A 26,681-nucleotide genomic window follows, 5' to 3' on the forward strand; every position below is an offset into this window, starting at 1 on the left:
AGGCTGAATAAGAGCACACATCTCCCATGGAGATCTCTACCATTCTTCATCTTCCTCCTAAAGATGATCATCCACATACTTCCAGTAGATTCAATGGAATAGATAATGGATTCAAGAAAATCATTCCCAAGGGTAGAAATTCTCACTACTGTAGTGTGGAATGGCTCAGTACCATGAAGCAGGTTGCTGCCTGTTCCAAATTTCAATGAACTGCCCAGAATGTGACAGATCTGTCCTGCACCCTGCAAGCTCATTTTACCCGACATTAACAAATCCTGGACTGAGTTTAGGGAGAACTAACATCATGACAATGTAACTGTATGAGCACAGTGTAGCGCTGGGGCAATACACAACCACCACAACATGAATTGTATCACAACAAAATAACGTGCACTCCTCTCTCCTCTACCCCACAGGTCTAACCCCTAAAGGTCGCAAATTAATTTTTTTGCTTAGTACTGATCCAGTAGCACTCCAGGGATCAATACTGCAAGTTCTCACTACCACCACAGCTACTGTACTTGCACTGCATGCACCTCTGATCTTCTCCTGGGTTAGGGGGAGAAGACACCATACTCCCGTCTTTTGCACAGGCAAGCCACCAACTATGCAAAAGTCTGACTGGTGTGGCCATTATATGAACAAAGAGTTAGATGGACAGCTAGCAAAAAGCTTTTACTTAACAGAGCAGTCATTGCATTAATAGTGAGTGCCCTCTGGTGATCTAATGGCATTATCACATCCAGATGGGGAAAAAAAAAAAATTCTCATACTGCCTTGTTGAAAGATCCCTATGATACTCCTGAGAGAATAACTTATACAAGGACCCCAAAACACTGGTTATATCCTTATCACAACCAAGCAGAATATTCTAACGCTTCTTCTGCAAATGTTGTCTTCCCCCAAAATCCATCAGTTTAGGAAGTCCAGAGAACACCACGCCCAGCATCCAATGCGCCGAGTTGGTGGGAGAAGAAGCCACAGGTGCCAATCAGCCACAAATCATGCTTGAGGACCGAGGAAGGACATAGGGAAACAGTAGTCCCCAACACTGGAGTTTTAGGATTAAAATTGTGATGGAAATTTCAGCCCAACATCACCTGAGCAGAAATCCAAGAGATGCTTTTCTGAGCCAGAATTGCTGCTACCATTACACATCTTCCTATATTTTAGTTCAGTGTTGTCTGCCTCTTGCCCAACATGTGTATAAAAACCCCAAAAGCTTTTCCTTACTTCTACTGGGTGCGTCCATCTGCGCATTCTTGCGTTTCTCTGGTGGTGGGGGTGTTACAGGAGCAGCACGTCGGGGCTGTGGCGGGATCTAAAAGGGAACATTTTAGAGCAATCAAAGGAGGCTGACAATCAAGATACACTCCCTATTATAAACCTTTGTGTGTATGTGTGCACGCACGTGTGTGTTAATTTGTCCTTACATCTCTCTCATCATTCTATAAAGATATTAATAGGCGACTTCCTGCAAGAACAAAGAAGAAACTCCGAAACCTTGCTTTATTTCCTCTCCTTGACAGGAAAAGCAGCCCTTGTTTAATTGCTATGTTCAGCAGCACACAATGTGTGTGTCAGAGACATGTCAAGCATTTACTCTTTTCTTATTCCAGATGCAATCCCACATGTTTACCATGACTTTACAGTGATCTCAACAGCCCCACAGAGGCAGCAAACAGTGTGCATATCTAAACACACTTTTGGAGAGATCCATTACATCAGCCACAAATATCCTTGCAGAAAGACAAAGCCAAGGACTGGAACTACGTAAATTCCTTCCTAATTCATACTTCCATAGCAAATCTCATACAGAGAGTGAGAAACTAGGGCTAAAGTAGCTGTGTGTTGCCATAACGCCTGTGGTGTTCCCTGCTGTGAGAAGCTTCAACTAGAGAGCTTCACAAAACGCCCTACAGCTAGTACTTCCCACATAATTCTCTCCTCCTGGCAATGGTTGTGGGTGGAACAACAGTGAGTTCCCCAAGACTCCTGAGTTATCACCTTTTCTTATGGATACAGGGACCTCACCACGATTAATCATCTTTATTGCTTAGCGTTTGTATGACTGCAGTTTGCTCTACGTAGGACTATGATCCCAGACCACTGGGAAACTGCAGCCAGCATTGAAAATAGCAGCCAACTTAAGTGGTGTTTCCCTCCAGGAAGGGCATTGCACCAGAACCCATTGAACTGCACAGGCTGATATCCATGTGGAAGCTAAAGGTGTGGTTCTGGACCTACAAAGATATATTGTTTGGGTCCTGACTGCCTGAAAGATGCCTCTATCCTCATGTGATATTGCAATGGCTGCACTCAGGAGGTGCTCACATTGGGACTTCTCGGATCAGATGGGAGGGACTAGTGCCAGTGGTCTCAATGAGGTGCATTAGACTCCAGCTTGGTCCCACAGAGCCCTGATGTGACAACACTGAGGCCATGCTACATTTCTTCCAGGCTTCCTCTTTAATGGTATTTGGGAGGGGAGGAGTTTATATTGATGGGCTGGGAAGAAGGTGGTCTTTTTTGACATACAGAAATTCAGTATGTTTTATAATGCCTGTAAAGCAAACAGGGTGGCCAAGAGTTCAAAATCACGAACCAGGCTCTCCAAAATAAGGAGATTTTAAGAGAAGTTTTGGTTTCTTTTTTCTTAGCTTGTTTATGAGCCAACTGAGGACACATATTCAAGTTTTTCTCTGTAACCATGAGGGCCAGAAACGTTTGTTCTAAATGAAACCTGAGATGCTCCCATAACAAGACTCCAGTAGATAGAGCTTTATGAAAATGTCGCAAGACTTGCAATGTAATTGTGAAAGTTGGCAACACTGCCCTGAATAAGGCTTGTTAGAAATCTGAATGAATAAGAGCCCCAAATAGTATACAATGCTCTAATGGGACTACAGTGGCAAAGGGCTAACCACAACTGGCCCCACCATGCTCCATCTGAATTGCAGCACTAGGAGCACATCCCCAGCAATATTAGCAGCTTCAAGAACACAAAGATAGACTTTCCAAGAAGAGCAATCTCCGAAGCCTAATAGTGACACCATTCTTAAAGAGACTGCTTCCCCCAGACAGATCACTGCAATGCACTCCACACAGGCTGCTCTACTTGGAAGTCCCAGCTGCCTGCTCAGTGATGTTTCATTTCACCTGTGCTCTGCAATCTGTGCTGGCTTCTTTTTTCTTTCTGGGTTCAATTAAGGTGTCAGCCTTACCCACTGAACAGTAAACTAATTAGGTTCTGGTTACTTCAGACACAACCTCTCTCCTCATACAACACAGTGAAAGTGGAGATCAAATGGAAGCACTCAAGCTTCTGCTTAAGTGGAAGGGGGTTTTGATTTGGAAGCAGATTCTTCTCAGTGAAAGATTCTTGATTGTGGAATCTGCTTCCCCCCCCTTCAGTTCAGGGCCCGGATTTATTAAGATCCAGACCATGCTCCTGCAGGTTGAAGGCTTGTTTCTCAAGGCAGAACTGGCCAGAATCCAGCACCACACCTACTTGCCTTTAAGAAATTATTAGTCTTTGGCCCGAAGACTGCACAGCTGTGAGAGGCACAATTAGAACAGAGGAGGCCCCTGTAAAATGCTGGCAGAAGCCCCTCCCAAGCTCTTGTAAGTGCAGCTGGGCTAAAGTCAGCCCCATCTTTACAGCCATGAAGCCGCTTAGCTTAGCGCAATCACACATACATAAAAGTGGCAGGTTTTAGCAGCCTGCTTTAGTTAGTTTAGAAGATCAGCATGCCACTATTTGGGGGCAGCCAGGGAAAGGGCTCATTCTAGACACTTCACTGGCTCCACTACCCTACCACTACCCTACACTACCAAATTTGTCAAATATTTGACCTCTATTCTTATAGAGTTGTGTTTGTACAGCAGTCAAAGTGTCATAGAACATAATCTATACATGGAGCTCTGGAAATCCTTCCTGCCAAGAGGAGGCAAGATAAACTTATTTCTGCAGAATCTAATCTTCATTTTAAGGATATCTTTAAAAATAAGCCTTGAGTCCTCACAGTTGTGAAGGGAATGTGAGCAAGGCAGGGCCATCTTCCTGAATGTGCACAGAGAACACCCCGCACCTCTGCTGTTTGGCAAAGTTGTGAGCAGCAGCAGCGGTGCTGCGTGTTCTCTCTGCACACTGAGGAAGATGACCTGGCTGTGACGGATTCCTCCACCTTGATCACATTTGAAAGGCTTCCCTTCACAACTGAGAGTACTGGTAAATGGGCAGCAGAGTTTCCCGAATACCCCTTTAATTCTGAATAACTCAGTGAAACTGACCAAAATGCAATGCAGTGAAGGTGTCTATAATCCGGTGGATTCATATTGTCAATGGGTGGCAAAGCTGTGAACAGCAGCACAGGCAGGAGTCCAAATGAGAGGAGTCTGGAAGAGGGATAGAACAACAGATACTTCCCTTCTCACTCCCGTGCCCACTGGGCACCAAGAAGCTGAGTGGGTTAGGGCAGGCAGACCCACATCAACAGTCAAGATGACAGCCCCTTCCCTTCCAGCAGCCACTGAGAAGAGGCTGAGCTAGAGGCTTCAAATTGATCTGACACCTGCTATATGGAGACTTATACAAAAAAAATGCCTCTAGGCAGGGCCCAGGCAGACCCCTGTAAGAATCTCAGCTGGCTCCCTCTTCCCAGCAGCTGGGGGTGGTGGCTGGACTTCTCTGCAAGGGCAAGGGACTCCCAAAACCATTCATTCCTCACCCTTTCTGTGTCCATCACTTCCTTCCTTCCAGACACATGCAGGATTTTGCTCTGGCCAACGAAGGCAGGTGTGCTGCAAGAACTAATCAATGCTTCTTCAAGCACCACCTGGAGAAGGGAAGGGGGCACTGAATGGTGATACTCCTATCCCACAAGGGTGGGCAGTAAGAGATCAAGATTGGTCCCCAAACTCCAAAGCTCAGAGTTGTGCGGTCTCATTATTTTTAAACAAGTATAATATACTCCTTGAGAAAAAAACTTTGCTGGGATGGACACTACTGTATATAGCAAAGCCCTGAAGAGCAGGAGCACAATTAGTTTATACCCAGGAAAGTAGCTTGCTGAGCATAAACAAACAGTGAGTTTTATAGCTTTTCCAGTTTCTAAGACTTCAAGACTTCCCTATTGTGTCAGGTAGTCAAAATTAAATGGCAAAAAAACTTCATGAAAGGAGAGTTAAGGTTGCTTGGTGGTAGCTCGTGCCCTTCTAGAATGCTGAATTCAGCCACACTCAGACTTCTGAAAGCCAGGAAATACAGAGTTAAAATAAACACCTATATAACCTTAATGCTGCCCCCTGGAGCTAGCAACAGCCATTGGGAATTGTCTGAACTGCAGCTGCCTCAACTGTGTTGGGTGTTGCTGTATTGAATGGCGGAGGAATAGGCTGAAGTACATTGGAAGAGCGGTGACTGCGATATGAGAAGATCTGGGTCTAAGTCCCTCCTATGTGTGTTATCAAGAGAAGTGCATGTGTACCCTGAGGTTCCTGTCTGCATTATTTCAATACAGAATTGTGTAGGCTGTTGGTAGCAGGACACTGGGGCCTTCTTGCCATGGGTACTGGCAGTAGTGAGGTGGGATATGAGAGCAGACTGTGGAGTTAATGCTGGTTAGGTTTAGGTGGTACCCTGTGCGCAAGTGTGAAAGGATTATAAAAGGGTAGGAAGTGGTTCTTAAATGTTAAAAGTGTAGTATTCTGTCCAGAGAGCAGACTCAGTGTTTGAGGGTAGGGAGAGTGCAGGCAGCACCTGTCCACTACAGTGAAAAGGCAGTGGGAGTGTATGTGTTAGGGTGTATCAGGGCATAACTCAAAGAGGGCAGAATTAAAGTTATGTGGGCAATTACCTTAACTCTGTATTTCCTAGTTTTCAGAAGTTTGAGTTTTGCTCAACTTGACGTTCTGAAAGGGCACAAGCTATTGCCAGGCAAACTTAACGCCATGTTAAAAGTGTTTTGCCATTTAATTGCTTAATTTTTTAAATAGAAAGAGAATCATTTGTTGTTCGGAGTTAATGGTCATTTAGACAGTTGTAGTTCTCAACTATGTTCGGAGCTGATATGCTACTGGGGCTAGGTAATAATTGAATGATCTAGCTTTTCATCATCAGATCTCAAAGAACTTTACATCATTATCCATATTTTACAGCTGGGAAACTGAGGCACAGAGCAGTGAAGTGACTTCCTCAGGATCACCCAGCAGGCCAGTGGGAGAGCTAGGAAGAGTCCAGTCCAGTGGTCTTCCTACTAGGCCACACAACTGCTGTGTGATTCTTCAGTGCTCCTCCCATCTCTTGCACATTTTGTTACAGTGGGCTGGGGATAACTGCCGTGCTCGGAAACGTTTGCAATGTGTAGTTACTAACAGGGCCAGTGAGAGAGATCTTATCCTGGCTTTTGTCCCAAAACCTTGCCAAGTTTATTACTTTACGGTTACAGCAACTTTAAGCAATCTGGGGGGGGAGGAGAGAAAAGAAAAAAAAGACTGGAGTGTGTGTGTCTCATTCCCTGCCCCATCAATCCCTGCAACATGTAGTCCCAGCCCACTTTTCAGCTCCCCTGACCCCTCCTAGCCCATAAAGCCATTAGCTGAACCAAAGAAGCCATTGACATGTAAGAAGTTGCTCTTTGCAGTTTCCTGTCTTACCCTACTGCTGCTTACACACATTGCAGGCAACAGCTTACTGGAGGGTCACATACTATCTTGGCTATGTAGCCCAAAACCACACAATGAGCTGGGTCCCTTGCTCCCACTGTCAGCTGGGATTCTTGCTCCCACTTCAGCCAGGCTTCCCCAGCCCTGCCCAAGGTGCACCCAGTCTGCCTCTCCTCCAAATCATGTCCCTACTGCACACTGAACAGCCTCCCCACCCCACACAGGGGTGGTGTGTAGTTTATTTATTTTCTGAGTTTCAGCTGTGTAAATCTGTGTTACCTTCATTACCCCCCCACCCCAGATCTCAGATCACATGGAGGGTTAGGAAAAGGAGCTCAGACACCCCCAAAGAGGAGCATGATCCCCATATCCCAGAACACACAGTGGGCAGAGGGAGGGGACTCCCCCACATCACAGCATTCACAGGAAAAGGGAGAATTCAGGGTTGGCAGCCCCTTGCTACTAAACCCCCAACTTCCTGTTACCCCTCTCATCTTCTCACCCACACCACCAATATCTACCCCCTATTTAATCCCTCCCCAATCCCTTTTCCCTCTCCTACTATCCATTCCTATTTATCCCCCCATAATATCTGGATCACTCGCTGCAGACCCAAAACCCTCTCCCTCATTACCATACCACACTGTCTTGCTCCCTGAATCACCCCTTCCCGTCCTGTAAGGTCACAAACAGTCTTTTCTTTTCAAAAATAGTTTCATTGTCTTCTGAATATTCTGTTGTACTCAGATTGCCTCTAGCAAATTTTTTTGAGAAGTGTAGATTTTTACCAGATGTTTACAGTTCATTCTCAGACTTCTAACCAGGGTTGATTTCAAAGTTGCTAGACCCTGTGAATTTAATGAAATGCTGTTTTTTCCTTGGGGCTGTATCTCGGGAACCCCTTGCTCAAATGGCCCAACATTTGGATTACAATCTCCACCCTACACTCCCATGAGACACAACAAATTTCAAGACAATCCATGTAAGCACACCGATTCTAGAGCACTAAGAGGAGTCATCCTTTTAACAGGAAGGGCTTCCCAACCTTATCTAGAGCAGAGCTGGTGCTCAATTTTATAATACTGTATAAAACTGAAGGGAGAATGAAGGGGAGGGCCTCTAGACATCTATGAGCAGCACAGCAGGCTCAGAGAGGTGGTAAGTGGCCTGTTCATCTCAGTGAGATGTTCTCAGCTGAAACAATACCTGATGGAGATGAATATAGCCTGAAACAATTCCTCTGAGATGTCTGAACTGATGTGATCATTCACATCAGTGGGAGGTGCTGGCACTTAAAATAGGTCAAAGAAAGAACCAACGGCTTGCCTGGCAGCAAGAGTCCCATGATGCTCTGCAGCTAAGTTAACTTTCAGGAGTGGAATTTTACGAAGGGCTCGTCTACACTGGCACTTTAGAGCACTACAACTTTCTTGCTCAGGGGTGTGAAAACGCACCCCTGAACACAGCAAGTTTCGGTGCTGTAAAGCGCCAGTGTAGACAGTGCGCTGGAGCTGGTAGCTATGCCCCTTGTGGTGGTGGGTTTTTTTCGCGAGCTGGGAGAGCTCTCTCCCAGTGCTCTGCCACAACCACACAAGCCACGCTAAAGCGCTGCCATGGCAGCCCTTTAACATTGCCAGTGTAGGCTAGCCCTAAGCAATAACCTTTAGAAATTGTCGCAAGAGATATTTTAGGAATATTAACCACAAAACATGCACAAGAGATATAACAACATTATCCCAAAACAGAAATAAGCAATGACTAACCATAAGGTACTGAGGCAATTGTAAAGTTATAAGGGAACAGAAATCTTAGAAAATGACCTAAGATAAGAAGTAGGCACCAAAAAGGAGGAAATAGACAAGGATTGGAATGATAAACACAAAAGGGTAATACAGGTATAACTGCCCTGAGAAATCAAGAGGAAGTAGAGACCATGTGCTGTCTGGACTGACAGCAAGTACAAACGGGGAAGGGCTTCCACAGCTGTTGGTACCTCATGCCTCTCTGAGTATGTGCTGTCTTCATTAACTGTTAAACCAACAACTACAGACAAAGCTGATTTATCTGAGGTTTGTTATTAATAAACTAACCTGGACTCAAGAGAACCCCTCTCACTAATCACAGTTGCAATTTTTACAAGTATTAGTTATCAACTGGTTATTCATTATCGATTAATTATTAATCGGTCATTAACAGTGTTCCCTCCCCCCCCCAGAGAGTTTATGATATGTGTCAAACACGAATGTTCTCAGCTCCTCACTCTAGTCTCAGAAGTATATTCTTGGTGCATATCAGTTTGAGCTCCCCATCCAAAGGGGAAGGACCTCCCCAGATCCTGACTCACATGGGGAGCGGGGGTAGGGAGAGGGGCTCAGACACCCCTAGAAAGACAAGCTGCCTCAAACCTGACTCAGGATGGGGGCAGGGTTGGATGGTCACATCCCCATAGATGGGCAGAGGCCTCTCACATTCTGGCACATACACACAAGTGCAAGGCTCACACATTACTGGGGGTCAGGGACCCCCAGATTCCAGCTCACATGGGGGATAGGGAGATGAGAGGAGGGTATAACCTAAGGTGTGTGAGCCATGTTCTGGAGGAGGCTTGCCTAAGTGAGGAGTCACATCCCTGAGGATGGGCCAGGGGCCCCCAGATCATGATACACACATGGGAAGGGAATGTGGGGCGGACAGATGTCTCTGGCCCTATTCTTCCCCACTTCCCCCATCACGGACAGCCATGTCCCCTTTCCCAATGTTCCATGCCTCTCCTCGCACTCTTTAGTCCGCAACCCCTCTTCTCTATTCCCATCTAGGTCTTCCACCCCCTAATTACTCTCCCTGCAGTGAGCATTTGCTTGAGTAGATTTTCCCCCACAAAAAGCGGTTTCAGCACCTTCTGACTATACTGCTGTCCTCAGATTACATTTCTGGTTTGATCTCTGTCGGTCTGCAAAAAATGTGTCAACTTTAAGAAAAGTTGTCTTTTCCCCCATGAGCTGTATCTGACAAACCCCTTGGTCAAATGGCCCCAAACTTAGATCTCTGACAGTACCCAATGTCTCCACGAGGTGCATCAAATTTCAACAAAATTTGATTAATAATATCGATTTCAGAGCACTTAAAACAAACAGAAAGCTGGCCTTAACCTTAACGCTAGCAGAGATGTTGTTCTGCTATAATGCTCTAGATTTTTTTTTCCTCCATAGGAACTGGTCCTCACATAACTACCTTAGGCTGGTGAATTGAAGCGTCCAGCTACACTCTCTGTTCAGTTCAGCCTTCGAGAAGCAAGGAGGCAGCATCACTGTTGAACCACTGTAAACCACCCACCAAAATCTTGCCAAAAGTTACAGTATGTGCAAAAATAGGACTTGACTAGAAACCCGTAGCAGTTAAAAGGTGTCTCTTTGTAAGCCTCTGTTCCTCTCAAACACCACAGAAAACGGTTTAAAATGCATTTTTCCCCCCAAAGCAGCTTTACAAGCAGAAAGGAAGAAATTACCTTACAGATAAGGTAGTGTGGCTTTTGCTTTTTTGCATAAGGTGGGGGAGGGATATTTCTGCTCCAATTTGTATTTTCATAGCATATCAGAAATATCCCCATCCAGGGGTTATAATTATAATCTAATTAGTTCTTTCAACATGGGCAAGCACATTCTAATGAGAACACACCCAAAGTTGTCAGTCTCTCATCCATCACAGATGGGAACGGTGCCCTCTCGTTAAGTCAAAGAATTTATGTTCTTTGGACCTTCCCTGCAGCCAGGTGAGTGCAGATTTACAAAAGAAGCTGGGAATTACTTGGAGGTTTGTCAAGCCATTTGGCTAGCCTAAAAAAGCATAGCTAGTTTTCTCCTTTATCAGAGGGCTTTAGAATTGGGTTGGTTTGGTTGCCTACAGGGGCAGAGTACTGGGATAGAAAAATAGAGGATTTGTTAGGAAGCCTGTACACCAGCCCCTTTTTATCATCTCCACAGACTTATGTTTCCTGATTAAGTCAGTAACTAGCCCCTCCTATCAGCAGTGATGGGGTAATGGTGGCACTATAAACACTCATCTTGGACAGATGCAGCAACCCTACACCAAAATGTGCCATCTGTCTGACGGGAACTTGCATCTCTTTGCTATCTCCCATCATGTAATGAGTTACAGAATCTATCCCAAACAATTGCTGCTAAGTCTGTCCTGGCCAGTCTCTTTGAAAACTTGTTGACAGCTCACAGTAATTTTGTTCCATTTAGGTAGAATTCTGCTTTTAAGTCACATTTCCTGTGTTTTCCTCCTCTAATTTGTTACTACTAGGGATGTTCACAAGAAAACAGGATGTTCACAACCTGAGCAGAGGAATAAGCAAACATACAGATGAATTCCTAAGGAACAAAGATCCTGTTTTTGTGCAGATTTAACAAGGAGAAAATTAAAGCACAGAAAAAATATGACCTCAGCAGAACCGTCTCTAAAAACAATGTATTTCAAAGTATTCTCTGAGGACTCGGCAGCTCTTTAAAAAGGTGTCAAGAAAGAGACAGTAGCACAAACTAGAAAAGATCTTGCACGTTTACATAGTCTTGTATCCTCAGTGATCTCAAAGTGCTTTATAAATGTAAAGAATACACAGGGATCATACCAGCCACGCCTGGGATGGGACACAGTAGCTGTATAGTAGCAAACAGTGAAGCTACACTATAGTTCAAGGCAACAAGTGCAACTGAAACTGCACAGGGAATATTATGTATGATACAAGAGGGAGGGAACCTTTAAGTAAGAATCTAGAAGAGGCCAAGATGCCGTTACCTGGTAAAGGCCTTCATCATCCTCTTGGATCTCCGTGTTTGGCAGGCTGTGGTGTCGCTCATAACCTGTCCGGCACATGCCATTGGGCTGTCGTGCTAAATCCAAATGGTGATCACTGGAGGATGGGGTCATAATCATTCCCTGACTGGTTGGTGAGTGACCTTTGCGTGACACAGTCTCCTTCCGATGATGGATCAGTTTCCTGGCAAATGGAACGGGAACAGGGGCATTAGGGACATGGGTGAAGCGCTGAAGTCAGTACCCAATGCCAAGAAGCTTAAGTCTGAAACTGGACTGTGGCTACAATAGACATCTCCATAGTGAGGATCTTTACTGAAGATAGAAAAAGTCCAACTCCATGGAACTACTGAGGAAGCACCTCTCAGAGAGGAAGGAAAAGTCTTTGTAAAAAGCACATTATTTGTGAATCAGGGTTCACAGGTGACATATCTCCACTTCATGGTATGGAGGCCTAGTTGTTATGCCACGAGCTTTAGACTTGCCTGCACCTTAGCTCTATGGCTCCCTTACAATGTCCATGATTGTTTGATTTGAGGTGAAGCAGAGATGCCTCAATCCATAACTCAAGGTATCAAAAGTCTCCTAGCAAGCAATTGTTAATGGTGTATTACAAAGACACCATGCTCTGACATCCCTGTCTCAAACACTAAGTTTGCTAATCCCAATAGATTTACATTTTTAAGCAATGAAGGAAAGAAACAAATACACCAAATTGTCAACATGCCCCTCCCAGCGAAACTCAACTTCAGCAAGCTCTGGACACCAATTCAGCCTCTCTCCACCTTTAAATGACACTTTCTTTGTCCCCCAGGAGTGGGCTATTAAAGGATCACCCTGCAATTGCTGCCCGCTGAAGGTAACATATCTATTCTTCGTATTCTATACAGGTTGTTATACTGTCCTCAGTACTGTAGTGTCTCAGAGCCTTATGGAAGTGCATTAAGCAATGTGGCTGACCTTTGTCATGTGTGGATCTATTCTCCCTCAGACCCTCTCCCATGGAGAAAAGCGTGTGTACAATGCAGTGATCTGTCTGGACTTTTTTTTGAGGGATGCAGGGGGTTGAGGTCCATTGTTCGCAGTGGAGAAAGTTTCTAGAGATGCCATTCTCCAAGCCAACCACCACAAATTGTGCATTTGTGGGTAGGTGGGTGAACATACACATACAAAAATCATCAGTGCCTATGGAATCAATCCCGTTTCATCTGGAGCATTAAGCACAACTCAGACCACCCAATGAGGGGAGGTGCAAGCCATGCATGATGCAGTGACCACCACTGTTCAGATGGGTTTTTATTTCAGGGCAGGGGAATTATATGTGATTCTACTAGCTGCACAGTTTCCTTTACATGATGCATTTGGCAAATTCAGCCTTGAAACCACTTTGTAGCAATGTCAAGATGCTGAAGTATCACTTCTCTGAGCTATCTTCTAAAAAGTGCCTAGTTGTTTCAGTGCCACTGGCTGGACAGCAGCTGCAGAAGGTACAATTACTGTGCTATCATCAGGGAAGGCAGAGTCCTCACCCTGGGAGGAGCAAGGGCCAACAGACAGAGAGAAACAAGGAGTCTCTAGACCTTAACACTGCATCACTGACTTTAGGGGAGAGATGTCCTCTTGTTCATGTTTTAACCACGAGCAGATTTAAAGATAAGGATCTAGAGGCCAAGTGACCTAACAGCCTGGGGGCAGGGAGAAAGGAACCAGTGGGGCAGCTGCATCTGAGAGGGCAAAATGGAATGGCCAAAGAAGATGCAAAATCTCTCCCCCAAACCCGGATTGCAATTGAACCAGAGTATTCTCCTCCTCCCCCCATCTCCCTCGCACTTGTAGAGAGAACTGCCAAGCAAGCCTTTAGCCGATGTGACACTCCAAGCCACCTGCAGTGGGTTAGATTAGCAGACAGGTGCCCAGTGAGTTGGAGAAGCTGCTTTGCTTAGAGGAAAATGGAATTGTGGACAGAGATTGAGAGGAGACGCTGCAGTGGTGACTGAAGACTCATCTGTCCATCACCTGGCTCTCACATCAGTGAGTTGGAGGGCTCCCCAAGTACTTCAGTCCTTTGTTTACTTAACAGCAGTGGTGTTCCAATTACCAACTGCCAACCCGGCCATCCCTTATTAACTACACCCAGGACTGGAACAGTGAACAACCTCCTACCGTGGCTGTACCACTACGTTCACTCTTTCCCTGCCTCTTTGGGACTCGACAGCTCAAGCTCTTTTCCCATCTGTCCCAGCTATTGGCTGTACTTACTGGAGAACATCCCTCTGCTCCAAGTTGTATTTGCCTCCATTCTTCATAGCTGCATTGTGGATAGCCTCAATAGCTCGGTCAATGGACTGCAAAACCACATCTTGTTCCAGCACCTAAGGAACACAACACGCTACACGTTACCAGGTCTTCATTTTCAGATTCCTTTCCATCGTACTTCACAGTAAGTGAAGCTGACAGCATAAGAAATCCCCAGGAGCAGGCAGTGCAGAGAACTCAGATGACTAATGGAAATAAGAGAAAGGCTTTATTTGTCCAGAACCACAGCATGTGATAACCAGTGTCAACTGTCCTGGTCTGTTCCCTACCTCTTTGAAGAATCAACTTTTAAAAAATTTATTTTTTTTTAAAATGTGCAGGTGTACACAAAATGCACTGTCTATTCAAGATTTATTGTTACAGATGAAAAAAACACCACAGCTCCATGCATTTGCCTTTTGGGCCCTGAATTCCTACAATTTGTTATATGAACATCAATTGCAAAGAGCATGGAACAGCTCTTCAAATCAATTTCACATTCAGATTGCCACAGAAAGCTTTTGAGTTTCCACTGCAACACAATTTATTCCATGCTTATTCCCTTCTGCTATACTTTTCCACCTCTGGAGTAACATGCACACCAAGTATCTGGAGAACTTCTCATGCCAGTTCAAACAGTACCGTTTGCTCTTTTATTCACATTTTTCTTGCGAGTTTTCTAGTTGCTGCTGAAATGGCTTTTCCAGATTCCCACTCAAGTCATCATTGTATCATTTGCTCTTCTAGCTACACGCCTGCCAGCCAGTTTATCACTTTTTTTGTTGACAGTACCAGCTTTTCAAGAAGAAAAACAACAGAAAACATCTAATTCATCAGTCAGACCATGTTCAAAAGCCTTGGAACAGGTTTAACTTTGTCATTCTCAAAACCAATACTGCACCTCACCGGCAGGATTTAAAACCGAAGCAGTTTCCCCAACCGCGTTGAATTACAGTTCATTCTTCCTTTAACATGACTTGGGACCTTCTATTCCCCAGTGCTTTTGCACCATGGCTTTGTCTGTTTAGACTTCAAATCCTAGATCCATTTCTCCCAACCCACTTAGCGGAGATGGAGGCAGACACTATGCTACAAAAACCAGACTAGGTGCATATCCACAAAAGGCAGGTTGGACCAGAGCCAAATGGCTCGCACTACAAGGAATGACTGGAATGAAAGGACAAGAAAGATTCAAGTTGGCCTCTACGCTTGAAATATTCCTAAACTGTTTTGTATATTAAGACTTTACACATATTCAGCACTTCCACCTGAAGTTCTTTAAGTGCTTTACAATCATTACGCAAGGCTCACTTTTAGGCACAGGGCAACTGAAGTCCAGGGTAGACTGTGTATTGGTGAGTCATTTGTGCAAGGTCACAAGTCAATAGTAGAACCCTGAATATAGATAGCCCAGGAGTATTAATTCCCAACTGAGTGTGCTGACCATTAAATAACCATGCCTGTGTTCTTAGCTCAGTGCATGTGGGTTTTTTGGTTTTAATCAGGCATTCACTCCATCTGTCTGAATGCTGAAGATCTCCTTCATTTTTCCTTGCTTTACCCCCTGCCCACATCACAGCAACCATTTATCTGGCCAAAGAGCATTCGGAAGCTCATCAAGGATGCACCTTAATTGGCCATGGGGGGTTGCTACAGAGCAGCACAAGGCAATCCCTCTCCACAGCGGGAGAATGCGCTGCCTCCACAGCACTGGTGTGCGTGCTCCGATAACACACTGTGTATTATTTATGCATTGATTAATTACTAAGCCAAATGTGTATTTACAGCAACCTGCAGACAACACTGAAAAATGCCAGACAAGGCAGGGAATGAAAGTGCCTCTCTGAAACACTTCATTTTTTTCAAAGGGACCATTTTTAGTTTTCTTGTAAAACAAGTGATAAGGAGAAAACAGCAGGGGAATTGGTTTTATAGGAGACAAATCCAAAGTATGTTAAAATAAAAATATCTGCTCATTAAACACCACAGATGTGGGCTAAGCTACCTCAAACAGCCCAGCATGCACCCTGGGAGAAAGCCCCCCCAACCGTTCCCCCTCCTAGGCAGGCTTTTCCACCTCTAATGAAAGATCTAATTTAAAAGCCAAAGCAGGGCTTACTTGAATATATTTAGAGCAGTGTTTGGGAAGGAAGGAAGGAAAGGCAAAGCATTTCAGAGACGGCATTTCACGTTCTGAAAAGATAGGAGAAACCTTAGGTGAGCTGTGTTTCCCCTCTGGGGCTGGGAAAGTATAACAGTAACGAAACCTTCAGTGCCCTCCTCAGGGTAGGGAGGGCTACTTCTCTGAAAGCTGCCAACATCTCCTCTTATAAAAATGTTTTAGTCCCTCCACCTGCAAAGCCCCTGCACTGCTTCCAAATGTCCTGGCTGAAAAGTGTGATGCAGCACTTGCCACAGCCCCTCAATACCACCACTGAACTGGTCAAAGGGCTCGTATCAAATGACGCACTCAACTCCCTGTATAGCCATTCGCTGCGTCAAACCGCACAATTAAAACAATTCTCAGGGTTTACACAAAGTGTGCACCACTGCCAAATCTTGCCACTGCATGGTTTTATGGTGATTCATCTCACCCTCCACAAGGCCCAGTGCTTTTAGTTAATCACTGCTCAGTTACACCTTCACTTAGACTGGAAGCTCTTCAGGGCAAGGACTACACCTTTGGTCATTTGAGCACCATGCTTGCAGTGCTGTATAACTATGTTGCATACCTTCTGCTGATTGGTTGCTTGCTGCAGCCTCTCCTTCCCCCTACATTCCTGTGCCCTACCATCCAGCTAATCCCCATGGAAAGCAATGAAACAACAAAATCAAGGTACAGAACTAACTTGAAATTTGCAATCCACCACACTGTTAACTCTATTTATGTGTTATATATCCCATTCTCTTACCTAGGGTTGCCAACTTTCTAATTGCAAAAAACTGAACACCCCTGTCTCACCACTTCCCCAAGGCCCCACCCCTGCTCGCTCCATCCCCCCTCCGTCTGTCACTCGCTCTCCCCCACCCTCACTTGCTTTTACCGGGCTAGGGTGTGGGAGGTGGGTGAGGGCTCTGACTGGGGGTACAGGCTCTGGGGTGACGAGCGGCTTCGAGTGAGGGGGGTATGGACTCTGGGATGGGGGTGCAGGCTCCAGGTGGGGCCAGAACTGAGGGGTTCAGGGTGTGGGAGGGCTCCGGGCTGGGGGTTAGAGTGTGGGGTGTGAGGGCTCCAGCTGGGGGTGCAGGCTCTGGGGTGGGGCTGGGGATGAGGGGTTTGGGGCGCAGGAGGGGGCTCTGGGCTGCGGGGCAGGGTATGTGTGAGGGCTCCGGCTGGGGGTGCGGGCTCTGGGGTGGGGCTGGGGATGAGGGGTTTGCGGTGCAGGAGGGGGCCGGGCTGGGGCCGAGGGGTGCAGGAGGGGGAGTGCGGGCTGCCACGTCCCAGTGGCCCCTAGGTGCATGGGCGGCCAGGGAGGTTCCATGTGCTGCCCTCACACCTGCAGGTGCTGCCCCCACAGCTCTCACTGGTCACAGTTCTCAGGCAATGGGAGCTGTGGAGCTGGCGACAGCATGCAGAACCTCCCTGGCTGCCCATGCACCTAGGGGGCTGCGGGGACCTGGCAGCCACTTCCGGGAGCCTCACGGAGCCAGGGCAGGCAGCCTGCCTTAGCCCTGGGCCCCCGCTACACCACCAACTGGACTTTTAATAGTGGAGCTGCCAGGGTCCCTTTTTGACCAGGTGTTCTGGTTGAAAACCAGACTAGCCAGGAATGGCAAGCATAAGTCACTCCTACATTTCTTAATCAATCAAAACGGCATTGGCAAGGCTCCACTGGGAGAAGAGAGAAAAATTCTGTGCAGTCGGAAAGGACCATGGATTCTGTAAAGGCAAAATTCATAGTTAGAATTGCAAATGTCTTAGCTACAAATTCTTTCCCCCCTGTAACTTAACCAGCAGCCATCTCAGAAACTCAGAACAATATTTGCACTTAAAGGTCTATTCTACTTCCATTTTCTCTCTCCTTTTTCCACTGTACTTTAAAAAGAGCATTACTTAGCATAGTATCTGTGGTTCTTTGAGATGACTGCATGCAGGTGATTTATGGGGCTTGGGAGCATGAGGGCAGAATTTCTGAGCAGTAGTATCAGCTGGGGTTTATGCACACTGCTAATGCACATGTAACCCACACTAGCATAGCACGGCTCTGTAACACTCTGCTGGCTGGACTATACAGAGGTTTACGAATCTGCTACAGACTTTGCTCTAGCAGGTCTCAGTTCAGGCAGTAGAAACTCATGCATTTAGAACCAGAGGTGTGGAGTCTGACCTCCATTGCTGACATCTCCCTCAGAGGCATTCCATTATACAATCATTCCCTCCATCCTGTGGATAATAAGGCATAGTCCCAGCCATCACTTACCATATGCCTACACTTAAACCACTGCAGCTGTACCACTGTAGCACTTCAGTATAGACACTTACTACAGCGAGAGGATGGTTCTCCCCTCCCTGTAGTAAATCCACCCCTCTGAGAGGAGGTAGCTAGGTCGATGGAAGAATTTTTGTACCAAACTAGTGCTGGCTACATGGGGACTTAGGTTGGCTTAACTATATTGCTCAGGGGTGCGGATTTTTCACACCCCCAAGCAACATAGCTGGGTCAATCTAACTGTCTAGCGTAGACCAGCCTTTATCTTCGATCAAGCATCTACAGTAAGACTGAAGTAGTGGGAAGTAAGGCAGGTAGCGTGTATCCCTGGATGGATGTATTGCAGGAGGGCACAGTGTGATGCCCATGCATTTGACTTAGACCAAATCAGCAGGCCCACAACAGTATGGATCCTGGATCATGGAGCCCTAAATATAACTAAATGGTCACTGGAACTATAAAATTCTTGTTAGCTATTGACTGTACGGGCTATGAAAAGAACTGTGTAGACAAGGAAAGGTAAACTTTCCTGAAAGGGAACGAGGGCTGACAGGGAGTAAATGGACACACTGACTATGGTGACCAGAAGAAAGTGAGTGGGTGGTTGAAGCTGCAATCTTATATATCCCCAGGTGGGGAAGTGAATGCACAAGGATGCAGCAAGGCATACTCACATGTCTATTCAGATGTTCCTTGCTTTTCTAACCACCTACACGGAAATGTTGTTGTTGTGGTTCTGCGTTTGTACAATGTAGCGGTGGACCATGACTGGGCCTTCGAGCCACAACTATAAACAATAGTGCAGGCAGTGTTCTAAGAAGAAGAATCAATAGGATACTCTTAGCTAACATGGATGGAGTCAGACTGATATTTTAGAGATGTATTTGTGATGAACTGGGAAAATATTTTGATTAATACTGTGTGTCGCTCAGTTTCCCTGTTCCATTTTGTCCTGCTGCCTGCTCAACACATACAGCTAAACCAAAGGGGGCTGTAGAGGTGCCAAGCAAGGAATGTAAAACAATGACACAGAGAAGTCAGCTTCAATTGCACAGTTGTAAAGGAGTTAAGATAGCAATTGATGGCTCCATCCAGGCTAGAATGGGGTACCTTCCCCAAGGCTGAGATCAAAGGAGGCAAAAAATTTAAGAGACCATAGAAAAGGGAGAGGGGATTTTGGGTCAGAAAGGAAAAGCTGACAGCTGGGAAGACTCACAGAGATAGGGAGAGACATATGATGTGAGCAGGCTGCTAAACCCTGCTAGAGACAGAGTTAACTGGGATATGAGGGACTTATGAAGGTGTAACTAATATCAGTGTAGGCCTTTTACTGTTACACTTTGCTCTAAGGGTATGTCTACACTGCTATTAGACACCTACAGCCAACTTGGGCTTGCAGGGCTCTTTAATTGCAGTGTAGACCTCTGGGCTCAGGCAGTTCAAACTCTGGCATCCTATCACCAAGCCCAGAAGTCTACATTGCAATTAAAGAGACCCACGAGCCCGAGTCAGCGGACGTGGGCCAGCTGCAGATTTTTAACTGCATTATAGACATACCCTAAATACTTTGTATCTTTTGAAGAAGCTATTTCTATATCACTGCAAACATACAGTGTCACAGACACCCAGAGAAAAAGAGCTTTGGGTGCCAAACCCAGTTGGACCTGCTGAAGTAGTCACAGCTGATGCCCAAGGGCTGTAATCCAGGTCCCAGTCAGAGCAGGTGAACTGCAGAATTCCATCCAAGGAGTTAGGGTACATCTACACTGCAGTTAAAAACCCACAGCTGGCCCATGCCAGCTGACTCAGGCTTCCAGGGCAAGGCTGTTTAATTACAGTGTAGACTTTCAGGCTTGGACTGGAGCCCGGGCTCTAGGACCATGAGAAGTGGGAGAGTCCCAGAGCTTGGACTGCAGCTAGAGCCAGATCATCTACACCACAAATAAACACCCTGCAGACAGAGGCCCATGAGCCTGAGGCAGCTGGTATGGGCCAGCCATGGGTGTCTAACTGCAATGTAGACATACCTTTAAAGGCTTGAGACCTGACACTAGGTGGTGATGCACCTGATAAGATCCATAGATGGGACAGTGGTGCAGCTAGCCTGGTAACCATGACAGTAGTGACTGAGATTTTATCTGAAAAAGCATTTATACTGATTGTCATTCCAGAAGAAGGTTGCACTAGAAGAGAGATTAATTGCAAGTTTCTTGTTAAATCAATTAAAAGAAATTTCATCAGAGAGACTGTGCACTACAACTGGCCTGGCACCTAGGCTGGACACCAAAGGCAAGCCAGAGGGAAGAGCAGTTAACTTTGACAGTCACTGCCCCCACTAGTAATAAGAGGTTGAACTAGTTATACCTCAGTCTATAGCCTATAAAATGGGGCTCCTCAAAACACAAGAATCTCCTCTTATGCATGTGAAATTCATTTAACAAACAGGTTACATTTAAATCATGCACTTTAACAGTTGATAAGAATGGAGGTTTCCTTCTTTACAGCGTAGCAGATGGAATTATAGAACCTTCAATAAATCAGTATTTCTCTCTCTCTACTAATAGCATGAGCAAACAGGAAGCATGTCGCTAGAGCTGGTCTGCAGGCTTCCTCTTCCACCCCGTAGCATGGATAGCAAACATTATGATGGGGGAAGGAGAGGCAAATACAGATCTATACTTTGTACCACCATGCACAGCCGATCACTAACACATTTCAATCTGTGACTGGAGCAGCGCACCCTTCCCAGATCCCAAAGGGACAGGGATGGACATCAGTATGCATTTCTCATATCTGACATCCTCATTCTGCTGAGGACACTTTTGTCTTAAGGAAATATTTAAACCCCCTTGAAATCTGATTTTTTTTCCCCACTACTGAAAAATAAAATCCAGAAGGTCAGTATCCTTGCTATCCCTCTCCCAGTACTGGGAAGAGAAATTTAAGTCGATTCAGGGTTTTAGCATTTCTCAGAAAACCCCAGTGCGTGTACTGTCTACAATGGCACTATAACCTTTCCCCTCAACAGTCCTCCCTCCCTACTTCCCCAATACCACCAAAATAACTTTCCTCCTTCCTCATTTTGCGTTCATCTGCAAGCGTCATTCTGCAAAATGCCTGGGGTCTTTAAATGCAATCAGAGCGAAGAACTTGTTCCGCAGTCCAGAATAATCATACCTTTCAGACAAGCATTCCTCTAGACAAATAGACTCTTATGGGCTGACAGTGAACATGGACTACAGCCATGCTCTGTGCACACGCATGTGTGTAAGATTTACATATTTACTGCACTGGCCCATTACAGATATGACAGGCCCTGCAAACTCTCCCTTCTAAAACAAGCTTTTCCTTGCCTTTGGGAAGGTTAGACAGAAGGTAACAATATTCCATCTCTTCCAGTCTCTCCCAGTTCTTCATGATCATGGGGACATCTGATCATGTGCTTTAGCAAAAAGTCAGTTCGCACATTTCAGTGCAGCTACTTCCGTGCCAGCAATGCTGGAAGAGATAGCGTAGAATCATAGAACTGGAAGGAACCTCGAGAGGTTATCTAGTCCAGTCCCCTGCACTCATGGCAGGATTAAATATCATCTAGACCATCCCTGACAGGTGTTTGTCTAACCTGCTCTTAAACTATGGAGATTCCACAATCTTCCCTAGGCAAGGACAGGGGTTCAGATGATTTTACCGTCAAGTCATTGCTCAGGGTCTCCTGACAGTAGTATGAACACCAAGCCCTCCATTAGCAGCTTAGCTCTGGTGCAGTAGCACTGTTGAAATCAGAATATTTATTTTTCCAGTGCAGATGCATCCAAGGACTGACAACACAAAACTAATTCTTTGTTACCCAAAGATTAGAGATGGACGTTACCTAGGAAAGATAACAGCTTGAGAAAGTCTTATTCTTTAATATTTGTGCTAACAAAGCAGCAACAAACTCATCCAATAACCCAGCAGGATAATGACTATGTCAGATACAGTATTTATAACTTATTACAGATCAGACCTGCACCCTTTACACTAACATAATCTTCAATGAAATATAAGATGAAGAGTTTAAAGAAATGACTGAAGCACTTCACCCTGAATATGCTCTTCAAAACCGATTTAAATTCACATATCCACTACTAGACGGCAGCGGTGAAACAAGAGAACAAATTAAAGAACAAAAAGAATCCACATCGACACAAGAACAAAATGGTAAGTCAATCTTGAGAAGTGACCTGTGATGGTTACAAACACCTACACAGGGAACAACAGGCACCTTCTTTCAGCTATTGTTTCTACAGCTGAAAAGGAAACTGGAGACCACTGTGTTTGCTGAAGATGCCATTCAAGAATGAAGAGAAAAGTATGAGATGGTCTTTAAGGAAGCTATGAAAAAGGACAGAATTCCTCAAGGACAATTATTCTAAACTTCTGACATATGGGTGTTCGGCATTCTATTTAAACTTCACTGAAAAAAACCCAACAGTAGTAGTAGTAGTTACAGAAATCCAAAAACTCTTCCACCACCACCATTAGCTTCCAATTTAATGGCTGAAAAAGGAGGATTGATGCCCCAGCTCCTCAGTGATATTTGGGCTCTATCTGCATCCAGTTACCACAAGTATGTTGAAATGTCTACAAATCACAAGGAAACTTTGGTCAAAACACAGTTGTCATACAAAGTGTGTGCTAATTTACAAAAGCAGTTGAAGGTGGTTTTAGAGGTACTTGCCATATTACAGCTGATGTAGTCTCAGTTGAAATCTGTCTTGAATTGATTAGGAAAGAACTGGATCTACACAAGGAGAAAACTAAAAGACTATTCACAGAAGCTATGGAACCTTTCCATTACTTGGCAAACATGACTCATCCTAAAGACAGAGGTCATAGGATGGAGTCCACAAGAGGAATCAACAGCTGAAACATGGCTGATGGAACCTAAAGCGGAGTTCCTTTCTTCTCTTCTATCATTTAAGACCCATATTTCTACCCAAATCTACGTTTAGGAAGGAGGCTGCAGCAAAATGGTGGAAAATGGAAGGTAAAATCATGGTAGACAGAACAGCTGAGTTTAGAATGCTGTCATTTTTCAAAAGAACTCTTCTGCATACCCAGCTCAGCAGCTATCGACTGTGTTTGCAGCACAGTAGGATTGGTCGAATCTTTGTAGCAAACTAGGGCTGGGGGGAAAAAAAACCAAACAACAAATGGTAAAATTATATCAGTATCTAAGGTCAGGCACAAAAAACTGGGGAAGATACAAAGCTTTATTGGGCTTTATTGTATACTTACAGAATTTCAAGCTTTTCATTTTAGACAATTTTATGTTTGAAGGATACGTTTACACGATCAATCACATGCTGTGGATTGTGCTTTATTTAATATCATTTTGCATAGAGTTTTTTTTTTATTTGTGTCCCTTCCCCCACCAGTCATTTCTCTTCCCCCCGGGGTGGGGGTGGGGGATTAAAAAAATCACAACCTTGTGCTGCTGTCAATGCTCATATTGCCGATAACCACAGGCACAGATATTAGCAGCAAGTTCTACAGCTTGGTTCAACCATTTCAAGAGAGGGTCTGACTTGACAGGAGAGAGAAGGGAGAAAAATAAAGCTGACCTCACTCCCCTGAGCCATTGCTTGCTGCTAGATCGATAGCAACCATCAGCAAGCAGTTATTATAGGGAAGCTGCCAGCAGTCTCACAGCACCTCTATCACCTGCAGGGCTGGCCAGGTGCAGAAAAAGAAAAGCTAGGGATTTGAGAGACAGGAATCAATGAGGGTGGCAAATAAGCTGTGGATTTAGACCAGACAAAACCTAAGTCTGCCACATGGAGCACAAATGTAGATTTCAGGTATATGCTCCATAAACACAACCGTATGTACTTTATTAAAGCCACCAATGAGGAAAAGGCACTTCTTACCATCAAGGGGCAGATGGAGCAGAAAGTCATCAGTTAATGTTTTTTTGGACAGACGTGAGAATTGCACACAAAACAGTAAACTAGACAGAAAATCCCAAGGACCTTTTTAGCAGCTGTTGTCACAGAACCCTAGGGCCTGAGAGAAGACTCTGCTCCTTTCTACCCACCTTTCATTAACATCAGCACAAACTTTAAAGAGGCCATAAGAAGTTCCTTAAACAAGGATTATTCTGGATTTGAGGATCAAAGACACCCTGCCAGCTAAAGGACCAGTTAACGGTCAGGCTGGAAAAGGAGCCCCCAGTGGACTGGACACAGATTATATTCAGCATGCAATCTGAGGGTAAATCTGCACTACAAGTGTTACAGTGGCACTGCTGCAGCTATGCTGCTGTAGTGTAAACACTTACTATGGCATCGAAAGGGTTCTCCCCCCCCCACTGCTGTAGTAAATCCACTCCCTCAAGAGGCAGTAGCTAGGTTGATGGAAGAATTCTGCTGTTGATGTAGCTTCATTTACAGTGGGGGTTAGGCTGACGTACCTACATTGCACAGGGGTTGAAATTTGTCACAGCCCTGAGCGACAGCTAGATTGACCTACGTTTTAGGTGTACACCAGGCCCGAGAGTTTACCTACAGAGAGGTCTAATTACAACCCTCCCACCAGTAATTTGCAGGATTCTTTCCACCGAGTCAGAGAGGCCCTCATCTTGATGGGGAGATGGTCACTACAGTGTTCATATTGTGTTTGCTCTGTATATATACTGTTCAAAGCCAAACCAGCAGGCAGCAGAGACATCTGGCAAACAGCATTATGTAAGTACATGACACCATCTGATCCAGGAGAGTAAGGCAAATCTGAACCAACGTACAAAGGTTGTGCATAAATGGATCTATAAATCTGCCCATAGCAGATGCGAAGAAATGGTGCAGCGACAAGCTTCATGCTATGAATTTTTGGACGTGTCCTGCCTTAAGATGCCAGTTGTCCACATATGGGAAGATGATGGTGTGATGGGGTTCGGTCACAGAGATCCCCTTGGGACTGTCACCTGATGTGCTGAAATTACCTCTGAGCCCATTTTCCCTGCCAGCTTGGGACTCCAGCACCCTGCTTTGTTGAGCCAGACATTCTAGCCTGCTGCAACACAGACCCAGGGTCTGGGCCACGCCCCCAAAGTTGCAGACTAACTAAAAACAGCTCAGCAGGTTACCTGTCTCCAGCACCCAGCTCCCAATGGGATCCAAACCCCAAAGAAATCCATTTTACTCTGTGTAAAGCCCTTGTTAGTTACATCAGACATCTCAGGTGGTAAGCAGGGGTTTTCTCATGACTGTCCACTTCTTTTGTCCTGCTCCATCCCCTTTTATAGGTTTGGCACAATGCGAGAATCTTGTCTGTGCTTGTCCCCACCCCCACCTCATCAATGGAAAAGTACAAAGGATTAAGATGGATTCCAGTATCATGTCACAAAGATCCCTTGTCTCCATTCTTCCTGGGTTAGCCCACAAAGCATACAGGAAGGTTTGCAGGAAAATAAAACATTTACAACCAATTGTCCTAGTCAATGGGAGCCATCAAGATTTTAAACCACCATTAATGGCCCACATTTCGCTTAATTAAAAGAGGACCTCAGAATTATACTTCATATCTCTAGCTTCAGATACAAAAATGATACATGAATGCAAATAGGAGGAATATATTCAGTAGTTTATAAACTTTGTTATGATACCTTACAAGAGGTCTTTTGCATAAAGCATATTCCAGTTACATCATATCCACACTCCTAAGCATATTTCCATAAAACATTATGGAGTGCAATGTCACAGATGAATAGTGCTGCTACTACAGGAAACACAGCTGCAAACTAAAGTATCTTTTGGTTGGAGTGGAATATTTTTTCCACTGGTATGCCCCGACTCTCCCAATGATGAGAATGTCAGGTCCAGTTCCATCAGCAGTGCTACCAGTTCGGATGTCAGGAAGCTGTAGCTAGCAGATGGAATGGGAAATGGGCTCCTCCTCTGGAGTGGTTTAGGATATTGAAGCTTTAGGAGGCTGCATCTCATCGCTCTGCACCACCGGTGTCCATGTACAGGGATTCTTAATAACTGGTGGTTTCTGCTGGGGCTATTACAGTACTGCCTCTGACCAAGCAATCATCATCAGTACAAATGATTCACAGTCCTTAGCTCCCAACACTTTGTCTTAATCAGTATTGTGTTCGGTATTGACGATGTGGAGAGTGGTACTGAAGGGGCCTTGCTTCTATGTGCCTTCTGATCATGACCACAAGGTTTAGGACAGGGGTCTCAAACACGCGGTTCGCGGGTTATTTCCTGCGGCCCGCCAAGCCCTCTGTGTCCTCCCAGAGTTATTTCCTGCATGCTGCCAAGCTCTCCTCCCACCCTGCTGTTTAGCAGCGCTTAGTGCTCTCCAGGAGGGAGGGGGGAGGAGGTAGAGAAGAGGCGGGGCCGGGGCGGGGATTTGGGGAAGGGGTTGAAATAGGGGCAGGGAGGGGGCAGAGTTGGGGTGGGGACTTTGGGAAAGGGGTGGAGTGGT

The 26,681-nt window shown here is 45.3% G+C and overlaps 1 protein-coding gene across 2 annotated transcripts in view; it reads right to left on the reverse strand.

The window, feature by feature from the left end:
• Nucleotides 1-26,681, reverse strand: part of NCKIPSD (NCK interacting protein with SH3 domain) — a 98,825-nt gene that overhangs the window by 47,183 nt on the left and 24,961 nt on the right. Inside the window, exons 2-4 of one of the 2 annotated variants that reach the window (XM_073351428.1) lie at nucleotides 13,741-13,853; nucleotides 11,464-11,665; nucleotides 1,234-1,321 (exon numbers count right to left, since the gene is read on the reverse strand). In XM_073351428.1, the coding sequence (XP_073207529.1) occupies nucleotides 1,234-1,321; nucleotides 11,464-11,665; nucleotides 13,741-13,853 (403 nt within the window). The remainder of the gene's footprint in view (nucleotides 1-1,233; nucleotides 1,322-11,463; nucleotides 11,666-13,740; nucleotides 13,854-26,681) is intronic. The other variant, XM_073351429.1, reaches the window with a different exon arrangement.

The sequence above is a fragment of the Lepidochelys kempii genome, chromosome 7 (assembly GCF_965140265.1).
Source record: "Lepidochelys kempii isolate rLepKem1 chromosome 7, rLepKem1.hap2, whole genome shotgun sequence".
Taxonomy (NCBI): Eukaryota; Metazoa; Chordata; order Testudines; family Cheloniidae; genus Lepidochelys; species Lepidochelys kempii.